The 13,125-nt window shown below is 35.5% G+C and overlaps 1 protein-coding gene across 4 annotated transcripts in view; it reads right to left on the reverse strand.

Moving 5' to 3' along the window:
* The window catches only part of LOC140156771 (kazrin-like), a 111,923-nt gene extending 99,281 nt beyond the window's left edge, over nt 1-12,642 (reverse strand). For all 4 annotated transcript variants that reach the window (XR_011859589.1, XM_072179734.1, XM_072179735.1 and 1 more), the window contains exon 1: nt 12,551-12,642. Coding sequence is in view for 3 of the 4 variants with exons in the window: in XM_072179734.1 (XP_072035835.1) it covers nt 12,551-12,611 (61 nt within the window). In the remaining variant the exon portion in view is untranslated. The remainder of the gene's footprint in view (nt 1-12,550) is intronic.
* Between the last annotated feature and the right edge of the window lie 483 nt (nt 12,643-13,125).

The following is a 13,125-nucleotide window of genomic DNA, read 5'->3' on the forward strand; positions in this document are numbered from 1 at the left end:
ATGATCAAGGGGAATGAGTCACATGTCAGCAATTTTCAATTAGAACTAGAAGTTTTTTACATCATTTTCTGGCAGTTTATGAATGCTACATTTTGATTCAAACCCCTGGACATCTGGTTACCGAGTTAGGAGCAATTTATCAATGGCTACAAACAATATAAAACAAAAGAATTAGAACACAGTTTTTGCAACATCCCAACTCATTCCTCTTGATCATGTCACATATAAAAAGGCCCCAACCCCCTACAAAATTGATAATTTATAAATGCAATAATTTATAGTATGGTAATATTTTGCTAACATTTGTATTGTTTTGTTTTACTTTGATTTATAATTGCCTTTTATTTGCTCTGTTATATTTGATTTGTTCAGTGTCAGAACCATTAGCTCCAAATACCCCATCCATCCAGGCATACATGTCTGCATCTTAGCTATGACTATTAGATTTCATTTGATAGTCAATTGCATTTTAATGAATCTATTCATAGGTCAATTCATTAAAACAAGCTCTAATTTCATTCAGTCAGTGATATCACTATGGACCACAATGGCCTCATCCTAATGGCATAGTTCAATAACCTCAATTAAACAACCATAGTGCAAAATTTGACCTCAAGTTACAGAGTATGAGTTTTTGTCCCCAAATTTTCAAAGGTCATTCAATGAATGTACAAATGTATTGGATTAAAGAACTGTGCCCTGATGGGTGAGCATGTTGTGGATCCTAGTGTATAGAATAGAAACAAGTCTTGATTTGTGCCCGGGGTGGGGGGCACTTCCATGACAGATATGCATCATGTGCCTCGGGATAGACCCCCTTTTTCAAACCGGCTTGTACCCAATGACCCCCTTTTTGTGTTATGGTCCTACCTATTACCCAATGACCCCCTTTAAAAAAATTCATGTACTTAATGACCCCCTTTTTCTATTTCCTGCTATACCCAATGACCCCCTTTTAATTCCCAAATTTAGGTGGTATTTGTGTTCTCCTCCAGAAATAATGAGATTTTTCACATTTCCAAGGTGGCCAAGTTGTTTTTACGCAGTTTGGCATTTATTTATGTGTACTTAATGATACTCTTTTGGCGGGTCTTTTGGCAATCCTGTACTCAATGACTCCCATTTTACTTTTTGTTACCCCAATGACCATCCTTTTTCAAAGTTTCATACCGAATGGCCCCATTTTTATTCAGGTTGTGTACTGAATGACCCCATATTTTTGTAATTGTACATTTGACCTGAATGCCCCCTACTTTTAACATGGCGAGGCACATCCCTGCCATTTCAGATAGGGAGTGCCCCCCCCCGGATTTGTGTCCTTCAAAATGAAATACAGATTGGGATCTAGAAACAATATACATGTTTGTATATATGGATATCAATACAATCTATTGCCACTGGAAATTCTACAGAAAGCCCATGTTCACTATTTGATCTGCATTGAAACAGATTAAACACTGGACAATGGTCAGGATTAATAATAGCCTCAGAATTCTGTGCGAATGCATTCATTTCCAACAATTGGCATGATTTAGCAAAGTGGTGGACTCTGTCCAAATGTTTTTATTACCAAGTTTGTTCTCATATTATTAGTGGAAGCCTTTTCGATGGTGGTTATGGCTCATAAAATGAAGCACACTGTGAAAAGATCTATAAGTTCAATTATCAAAAGAAGCAGAAGAACTGATAGTCTTGGTACTCATCATTCTTAGTATCTGCCATAGAATGGTCACTCTGTCTACAAAGGTTTTATGTGACCCAGGCCTTCATAACAAGTACATGCAGTCATGGGTGAAAAACACTGGCCCTGCCATTCTGTGCTATCACTATCATTATATCGTTTTACTGGGCCTACGTGTAGGTCTACCTGTATACCTCATAAGGATATTATTTCAAAACAGGGATCCTGTTCAAAACAAGTAGTCATGGGAAAAACACTTCCCCTGCTATCACTTAAATCAACCAACATTACTACAATGTACTGTCATATTATTTCCGATAAAAAACAAAATAATTAAAACAAATCTGCTGTCGTGTTTTGAGTGAAAGCTTAAGCGATTCACATGTTGTGAATCAGTTAGAATTTCCATTGACTGTCTTGACCCCGTAGTTGTCACAAAATGGATGTGGTTAAATGCTAACTCATTTACTGATTGTTCTCTATGTTGCGAAAATATTAATTTAAGCATGATACAAGTTCAGAAAATATCAATAAATTTTATTTCATGCTAAGTATATTGAATTATCTAAAGCTTGATTATGATTTGAAATTTGCATCCATACGGATGGAAGGCATTGATGTAGCTTGCCGAACAGGACATCCCGCCCACCAAAAATTGTGTCCTGGACACAAGGATCTTGACAGTTGCGCCTAATAGCGGGAGCCTTGTTATCTACTATAGTAGATATTTCCAATGTCTATGAGAAGAGTTATTACAGACAGGGGCTGGTGTAGTGAAAGTATATCACAGCTGGTTGAGATTCATTACTCATTCCGTAATCAGCCGGCCGGCCAGTCATTTATTCATTAATCACCAACACTAACCAGCCACTACTAAATCCTCTTTATGTCATATTTTGCAATATTCATGAGTTCAGCGGCCCATATCACACTGGCTTGAATGAGATATCCCTACGGTTTAATTAATATTTTTCCAGCAGTCCAAAGAGTTTCTACAGTCTGTATAATTCCGTAGTATAACATAGTATTTTCTAGCACTAGTAGTAGTAGTAGTGATGTATATCTACTTATTATTAATCTGTAAAAATATGTCTACAGAAATAAACTGATACTGGAATCTAACTATATTATATGACCCACTACATGTATTAATACCGGGAAACAGTAGAATTTTTTGAATACCGACATTTTAATGATGCTGATGCATAACAGCAAAATGATGTTACAAATCTTACAAATGACATCAACATTTTAATAGCTTGATCACAATTTGCACTTACTATGAATCATTTTGTAAATGATAACCTCAGTAATTACAACTCACATTTTCTATATTGTTTTCCGAGAAATAGACCAATTAGACTTGTAGTCAATTAGAATAGTTTTCCACTAAAGATCAGAGTGAGGTTAATGTTATTTCATCTATCTACTAACAGTTGAAATATTGTAGTAATTTTTATACAGGAATGTCGTCGATATAATGTGACAAGATCAAAGGGAATGAGTCACATGTCGGCAATTTTCTATTAGAAGTTTTTTACATCATTTTCTGGCAGTTTACGAATGCTATATTTTGATGCAAACCCCATCAAAATTAGACATCTGATTACCGAGTTATGAGCAATTTATCAATGGCTGAAAACAGTATAAAACAAAAGAATTTGAACACTGTTTTTGCCAATATCTCAATAACAATATTAGCGACATCCGACTCATTCCCCTTGATCATATGTCACATTTGAAAGTGATATCAAAATGAGCATACAAATTCACCCATCTGTGGAATCCTTTGATTTTCTTATTTGGCATTTAACTAAGTTGCAAGATATTGTCACGTATTTGGTGTTCATGTGTACTAAGCTAAATATAATTAATCCTATTCATCAAATCATTGTGCTGAACATTATAATATATATGAAAATTTAAAATATGAAAAATTAAAATATGATGTTCATAATGAAAAGAAACCAAATGTTTTGAAGTGAGACAGGATATAGTGGAAATCCTCTTCCTAAAGTACTAATCTGGACTAACAGGCTGGAATCTGGATATGATTGATCACATGTATGCACATCATCAATCTAAATAGACACAAATTGCTGTATAATATTTAAAGGAAAGCTTTCCATTTCATCTAAGTTTCATCTAACATTCCTACAGGACTATGACCAAAATATAAATAAATCAAATTAATTGATAAGTTTTTGTTTTTTTAACCAGGATGTGAACGATCTTTTCCTTTTTTATTTGTTTCATTTTGTAAGTACATGTACATTGTATCACAGATTATGTAGTGTGTGACTGGTTTTATGGTCAAATATGCTTCAAATCCTGATGTCTACATTTGTACAGTCAAATCAGTTACAAGTACTGTAGATTATGAATTATAATTGGAAAACTATAGATTGGTTGTCAATGAAATTATTAATTTTATTTGACATAATATTTTTAAAATATATGCATTTCTCAAATACACCGGTAGGCACCTCATGCATGTTTCTGGAATTCTCAAATAAAAAGAAATGCAGTAAAATTGCTGCATAAAACAAATTGCCTGCATGTATCATGCTCAGGGAAGCGGTTACCCACTATCATGTATGCTTTTCAACTAAATGAGAAAATATCCCTTTAAAGGTGGAGAGGGCATTTGGAAATGATTGATCATACATCATCATCCACTAAATTATATTATGACATTCACATCCTAACACTTCTTGCTTTTTTTCCCTCATCCATCTTCAATTTCTTCATTATCTAAAGGCGAATGCTAGAATGCCGTAAGTACGTATGCATTACATCGCCTCATTCACCTGATGACAATGTGAATAATGTGCTGATCTGATCGAGCCAGGCCAAAGGTAGCAAGTGTGAAAGATTAAAATAGGGACTGAAAAAAACCCCTAAAACTGAAGACAAAATTGACATTAGGCTGCACAAAACTAATGTTTTAATTCTCATCTCTCTAGGATTTTCAGGAATTGACTTGTGTGGGAGGTAGTGCAAAATTGGCCTTGCTGGCAGTTGTAAACACTTTTCGACGCATTCTTGGAAAATGGTTCGGTACTGTACATGCTCTGAAGGGCAGAATGCTACAAAAACATCATTAAAATTAAAGCGATTCATGTTGCTTTTTTTAAAACTCTTTTTATTAATATATTGCTTGAGCTTTAAAATAATTTTATACAACGTTAAGCTTACAACTTTGTAAACAAGAAGTACATTTGGATCAGTAAGAATTCAGCAATACTATATCATGCTTGCCTACTGGGCAAGTTGGAGAACCCACTTTTCAAAATTGCTGTCACTGGTTTGGTCAGATCATACTGCATCACATTGCATTAGATTTGTGTAATGTGTGTCACCCATTGCTCCTCCTGTGTGCTGTCCAATCACTCAATTTGCCCTATATAGTATCACCCAAGGGTGAGAAACCAGGCCTCAACAGGAAATTTACCCAATTTTAAACCTAAATTTGATTTCATTGAGCATCAAAAAAGGAGCATAATAACAAACAGTGACAAAGAGCACTCCCAGTGAACACTATGTAGGTTTGAACATTACCAAAGGGACATTCAGCAACTATCTTGCTAAAATTATGGTGACAGCAGTATTATTATGACCTGCAGTAGCCTAGAAAGGCTGGATGGTCTCTGAGAAATGTTACTAAATTATTGGTTACCCCGGCACTTTTATCCTGGACTGTTCATTCTGGTACACACGATAAAGTTCAATTGAGTCTGAAACATGTAGGCCCCTATAATTTTGTACATTTGTACCAAAACAGCTGTGTTGGTTGTGGGCAGTGAAAATTTGGGTTTTCTTAATTTATAATACCAATAGTGGAAGCAAAAATGCAATTCTCACTACAGGATTTATTTTCCTTCATTTCAGGTATACAGATATGCATGATCATACATGTGTTTCCTAGGTCCTACCAAGTATCTTTGGTCCTACATAACTGTACTTACTGGTTATATAATCTGATCAATTGTTATCTTAGACAACCATATGGTGCAAAGAAAAATACTAAAGGTAAAACTACAGGCTTTGACTAGATAATTACATTCTTTTAAACTGCGTTAAATGTACATGTAACAATAAATTGCAATTTACATGTTTATATGTACCAGGTACCAGTACACAAGTTTTATGTTTGGTTGTGGTGTGTGCATGAATATGAAATTGCAACACTTATGATTTTATTCACTCTATCCATCAAACTGGCCCTTTTCAAGATGACATTCAGTGCAGATTGTTCTTTGGTGAAATACAGCTCCCTGATCACATAGTGTAAATTCACGTGTTCCCAGAATGCATTGCAATTAAAACTGACATTGAACTAGAATATTACACTACATCATGCACATGCAGGTAAACACATAACCTTGCAATTCTTACCACAGATCCTGGATCTGTATTCTTACTAGAACTCAGAAGGCCTATAGGGTGGTTATTGCCTCATTGAAATTGTTGATAGAACACAGACCTAGGCCTAACTTTTAACTAATGTCAAACCTGATTAGGCACTTGAAACTTGATTCTGAGTTTAGCGTCCACCGCAAGCGTTATGAATTTTGTGCAGCGTTTGAGATGTAAAATCTGAAAATAATTCATTATTTTGCAAATTACTACTAAACCAGAAAGAAAATTTGTTCTTCAAAATTTTTAAACCCTTTTTTTTTTTGTATTTGAACCCTTCAAAAACTATAGAAAGCATGAGAACTATTAGATGAATCCATCTAAATATTTTAGCATTAAAAATATACAGGTTTTTGACCTTTGCTCTATCCAATTATTTCAATTATACCTTTGGGATACCAGGGTAGACTAGAATTTTAGAAAAGAAATCAACCTAGCCAAAATGATTTTACCAGATGGACACTGTTGATGTTGTAAATAATTTAACTAGGAAAGACCTAGTTTTGACAAATTGGTGCCAAAATGTATTTCATATTATGTTCTGCATGATTGTTATTTTTGTATAAAATGAGTCAATCCCCACCCCCCCCCCATTTCCCCCTATCCTCAAATGTATACAGAGAGGTTAGTACAAATTGGAGTGAAGAAGACTGGCGTGGTATACTTTGAATACATTTAGTTTGTTTTAAAACTTGAAAAAGAAAAAGCATGATAAAATTTTATACTTTTATCAATGTTTATGTGTGTTTGTGACATTATATTGCGACTGGCGATACCCAATTAGAATGAACAAAAGCGCATAAGCATTGGTAAAAGGCCGCTGATAATGAAACCTTGAAAATAATGAATAATGAATAATGAAATTGTTGCCTCATTATGAGCTGAAAAAAATGGGACGCTAAACTCAACATCAAGTTTCATTAGCCTTATACAGTCAAAATAAATTGTTTTAATTTGGCAAATATGAAAGATCACTTGCTAATTATAGATTCTACAATGAAGCATGATGGGAAGGGTTGATATTGTATTATGCCCTGATCAGAGTTCATCCATCACTATCAGTTAAGATCCACTCTGTCAACAACTTTATATAACCACTTGTCTCTATTCATATCTAAACTATTTGTGTTTGGTTTGTTTCAAATTACACCATACATTTGATCAAGCTTTACAAGGGCACATATTACCACATACATTTGATAAGCTATAAGTAGGCATGTCCACTAAAAATTGAAGTACTTTTAAATTGATTCAGACCTAACTTATTGGATGGGAATTGATGAAAGAAACATTTTGGCGTTTAAATAATCTTAATTGGACGTTTCATTCCAGAGATATGGCCTTTCGAGTGTCCCGGTTTTATATAGGGCTGCTAGAACATGTTAAAAAGTTAAAGTTCAAAAAGGAATACTAACAGAAAGTGCAACTTTAAGGTACTTTTTCTTAATGTATTTATTAACTATCTTATCTGGAACATTATATTTGCTTATAACAACATGAAAATAAGATCATCCTGAAAATTTAATCGATTTTGTTGACATACAACAAAAATATAAGACCTCAAAACCCATGGTTTGTTTGGTGAAACCTCAAGCATGATCATAGATGGCCGCCATGGAAAATATCTCCATAGAGGAGATGAACAATAAGTGCATTATTTCAAATGAAAAGCGGTAGTCTTAAACATTGTTCAATCTTTTAAGGTCAGCACATTTTATCTTCAAAAATTATTATATTTCATCATGGCATAAGTTTGGTAACATTAATCACTACCAATTTTGAGAAATTTGCTCCAACTCAAAAGTTATCTTTACTACATTGAGCAATACACTGTGTGTGCATGGAAGCCATGATGGTCCCCGGTTTTTATACTCCCTATGAAATGGACATGGTAGTGAGAAGTGCATGGGGAAGTGCATGATTTGAGATGGGCATGTAGGCTTAAACATTCTTAAATTTCTTAACATCCTACACATTTTGTCTTCATAAATAGTTAAATTTTATGAGTATGTAAGTTTGCTTGTCTGATTCACTCCAAATTGGGAGATAATTGCGTTTGAACACCTGATGCACGGAATGGTGTCACTTCAACCTGTTGTAGTTCTCATCTCATTAAATTTTTCATTAAAAAAAGTTGATCTCTTCATGCAGGAAGGTCCTCTCTATTTACTGACCAAACAGGCAAAAGTTTGGTTAATGTTTTCTGGTGGAATCAGGAATTTCTTGAAACACCCTGATATAGGCCTACATTTGGATCAAAACAAGAGTATGTACGCCATTTAACAGGCCTGGGATTTCTTGTATCGATCAGTTTCTTCATAGACAATACGTGTGTGAGTGCACGCACACAGTAAATGAAAAATCGTTCTAGTGGAAACTGTATTGAGAGTGGGCATCCCTACTATAAGGAAAAAAAAGCTTAAATCCATGGACAATACACATTTAATTTTTTCTAGGTTTTTCCTAATGGTATCTTTTAAATATTAAATTGACATTATTATCCAAGGATCAATAGCACATTACATTGTACATGATATTTCCTTCAAACAAGGTCAATATTTTAATAGTCAAATGAATTTTGCTGAGTTTATCACAGATAATGAATTAGAAAACAATTTTGAGTCAAATTCAGTGGCAGGGTCCGGTTATTTTATTTTTAATCACAACTTCTATCAAAATATCCACTTTGTTGTCAGGGAAAAAAATAACCGGAGACACTGAAGGCAATTGACTTGGGTGCCCCATCCCTCTGCCTTGGTGCCCATCATAAATAATGTATAACTTTGGATGTATTCTTTAGCATGTGATTGTCTTGGTGCCCTAGCAGCCCTTTTTAATAGCAGAATTGGCCTGGCTGCCCTTGCATATTTCCCGGCTGTGTTGTAATATTATGCTTTTGGTGGCAAATGTGTACACCCCCACACATAATACTAGTAATACTTTGCTTGAGGCTTAAACTTACTAAAAAAACTAATTATTATCATGCATCATTTGATTCATTTGTAGCAAGAGTGTGAATCTGTTTGATGTGGGTAAAATATGAAAAATAATCCTCTTATGAGATTATGATCAGTAAGTATGAGTCATTTGTGAATTAAAATCATTTCATTTTTTTTAAATTTTTCTTCAAAAGGGATAATGCTTTTTAAAAATAATATAGGCAGAACCTGTGTAATGTACAGAAATTGAAAAAAAAAGTGAGCCACATATTATTACTTAATTGCCCGGGTTAATTACTAACTTACATTTTGATCACATCACATGTATGTAATTCTGAATTCCCATTCGATTTATCATTGTCCACCTATGAGCAGGTATAGTACATTTATAGCCCCCATTTTAAATACATGTATGTATGCCTACATTATACAGTTAATTGATTCATTCTGGCCCCAGTTGGAAAACATGTTATTTGACAAGTGAATCAATAATTTTGAATACAATTCAAAAGTTTCAATTTATTGAGCAATGGAAGATGAAATAAAGTTAACTCCCCCATGTTCGTTGTATTGATCTGAATTGAGTGATAACTTTTAAAAGCATACACCCAGTGTTGCCACGGCATACATTCAAACTTACAATTATTAGGCTACACAGTACACACAGTGTCAAATCTGAACTATCCTGATGCTTTTTTTTCAATACTGAGGGCAATGCAAGGTAACTCTATGACCCTGTTACTCTCCATCATTGGGTTAACATAAATGTGTAATGAGGTACAATGTACAGTTTTTGTACACCCACCACATTTAAATTGGTATCTCCACTTTCAGATCTTTCTCATTGGCACTCTTTTTTATAGCATTAGCCGTCCCCCTCCCATTAGCCAATATACCACTGAGACACTGAGAGAAATAAGGGCTCATATCGAAATTCCCTTACACAGGAAGGTGTGCGCCATCCTGCAGCTTTCCTGTGCTAGCCTTCTTTTGTTAAAATCCTGGGCAGGGTGTATCACTGATGCATATAATTATGACCGAGCTTTCCTGAGGCACGCGCTTAGCGAGGGGAATACTGCCTTCTTTCTGTGTGAAAACGTGGTAGGGTATTTCAATATGAGCCCTTTAAAAGGACAATCAGTGGGTAGGGGAATAACTGCAGATCACCCCATGTGATTTAGAGGGTGAGAAAAGGGATGAAAGGAGAAAATGAGGAGAGGGAGACAAAGAGAAAAGAACCTGGGAGAGAGGGTGAAAAGGAAGGAAGGAAGAGAGTGAGTAAGGGGCTTGGACCACCCAAAACTCAAACCCAATGTTCAGTTTTCTTTGAAAAAGAATGCAACTTTGTCATCCATTTTCACATACTAAATATAAGTAGTATTACTACTACTACAATGTACAATACATTCCATAGCACATTGGAGCAATTAAGGTTTAAGGGCATTGGACCTTGACCATTGTCCAAAATATGTTTATGAAATTTTAAAAGCTTTATTGATCTCTTCCTAGTGTGGAGTCAGTAAGCCATTCAATTGATAATAACTACACAAAAATAAAGGTTACTCCAAACAAATGTGGAACATAGGCCTATTATAATATCAAAGTGGTATTTCTTGATTTCAATGACAAAAATAAAGGTTACGTACTCCAAACAAATGTGGAACATATTATATTCCATGTGTACATGTGATTTTGAATGACCACACAATCAAAACATATGTGGGATGCTTGTTTTTGCAGCACTTCGCTTTGTTAAGTTGTTTTTTTGCAGTATTGGGGAGTTATTTTTTGTAGTATTGGGGAGTTTTAGGGTTAAAAAGATTTTACCAAGGGGCTGCTAAATTAGTTCATAAATCTTAAGAATTAAACTTTGTTGCAGGGTAATGAATTTGATCTCATTTGAAAGCAGGCCTCGAAATAAGGAGGGGCCAAGGGCCCTCGGCCCCGAAAATCAATGAGGGCCCGCAAAAGATACATCCGGTAGGCCCAAATGGCCCGCAAAAAAATTACCATTTTCTCACTTTTTTGTGGAGTTTCATAGGTTAAAACCAATGGCCCAAATTGGGAGGATGGCCTCAGAAATTCTGGCTTATTTCGAGGCCTGTTTGAAAGCTTGTTCCTTCACAATCACAACATAAAAATAGTAGATTTTGGCATTAATATTGTACCTATGGACAGGACATCCTGCAGAACAGGCCTACTTCCTTGAATTATACTAGGTACTTCCAGAACTACAGGGTCATCATGGAATTCATCCTGATGAAGCTGAAAACTCAAATAACAATTTATCAATACCGGTATACAGTTGCTGTGAATGGTGATGAAGTCCTTGATACTCAACAGCAGCAAAATGGTCCTTTGAGTTTAAGGATGGAATGAGCATCCATGAAGATCATCCAAGATTCAAAGATCTGATGACTTCACCACCGATGATATGCGTGCTGGTACAAAGGCATTGATAATGAATAAGAACCAAACAAGAAAGATGAGATAGCCACAAAATATGACATATCTAGATGGAAGTGCAGGAGGTCCCTGATCCCATAATGTTTATGCACAAAATTGATACCAGTTGAAAAAATCAGGTCTACACCTAGTAAGGACAGAGACAAGTTTTAGCCACAATTGGCTGAAGGTGATGAGACATGCATTAATCACTGGAATTATGAATCCATTCAGTGGAAGCACCTGGATCTCAAACCCCTATTAATTAAAGAATATTGTTACTAGGTCAAGATCAATGCGCTGTACATGGGACAATATTTGCGAAGGCAACAGACCTCATTACCTTCAACTGTTGCATTGAAGAATGGCAAATTGAAGGTTGGAAATGACTTGCGTACATATCTACTGCAATTGCAAAACAATGTGTGCGTTTAACGGTACATGCGTTTAATGGTACCATCCCTGCAATCATAGACATATCATATTGATGGCAAATCATCAAGTGAAGGTTGGTGGCAGGAGTGGGACTGACTGTTCTTTGATTACTGTAGGCCCTGTACCAAATTTTCTCAGTTTGTCAAGCTGCCATTCACAACCAAAGCAACCATACAAATTTTCATAAATTAAATGTTTCCCCTCAGCACAGATTTGCCTTGCCCCCCTCCCTACCCTTCAGTTAAAAAAAGTCCAGGCTAGCCTACACTACCGTCTAGACTAACTTGAAAGTCAAATTATGTGGGGTAAATTCTTTAAAATCAAACTCACTAGCATTAGCAGAGCCACAGTAAGTACAAATGTAGATGCTGTAATGCTATATACACGTACTAAATACTACACTGTTTTACAGTGTGACTGATGTATGCAGCACCAGTAACTAGTGCAGTACACACTGAACTGCTGTGGTTTCGGATCAGTGATGCGATGTAAACATCTCACACGTACTCAACTTTTACCACCACACTATCCACAATATTCCACCCTCGATTTACACCAAACTTGCCAAATCAATCCCGAAGACAATATTCGACATAAATATTTCGTGAAAATAGATGTCATTGCTGCTTACCTGATGTAATTGAATCCTTATGTCCGGGCTCTAGGCCACCGGCCTTGAATACGTCCGCCATCTTCGCTTGCTACTTGGTGTATAAATAATTGATTGATCACTTATCGATACGACCATATCGTAGGGATTCATGATCCTCCCAGAATAGCAACAGAGGGCAGTATGATACAATTTTGTGAGCGCTAGAGCTGAACTTTTAATAAATCAATGCTGAAGAAAGCTTAGCCCTACACATAACAAAACTCTAGGATAATCATAAAACTGTCTCCGAAGTCAAAAATAAAAATAAAACAACAACAACCTGAAACAAGTAGAGTCTTTTAAAAAGACACAGTTCACCACCAGGTGGTATGCGCCGAGCATTCTCTAAATTCAGTAAATTTCCATCGTCAACCGTGTAATTGAATGGGATTATTTTGAAATTTTAAAATGCTTGAAATATCACAAACAAATAGGCCTATGTTAATAAATAACATAAATACAAGCTAAAACCGTTGGGGTTCGCTAATGAACCCCACAAAACTAATTTCTTGAAGTATAGTGAATCAAGCACCTTTTGCTTTTGGCGACAGAAT

This window comes from Amphiura filiformis, chromosome 7 (genome assembly GCF_039555335.1).
Source record: "Amphiura filiformis chromosome 7, Afil_fr2py, whole genome shotgun sequence".
Classification (NCBI taxonomy): Eukaryota; Metazoa; Echinodermata; class Ophiuroidea; order Amphilepidida; family Amphiuridae; genus Amphiura; species Amphiura filiformis.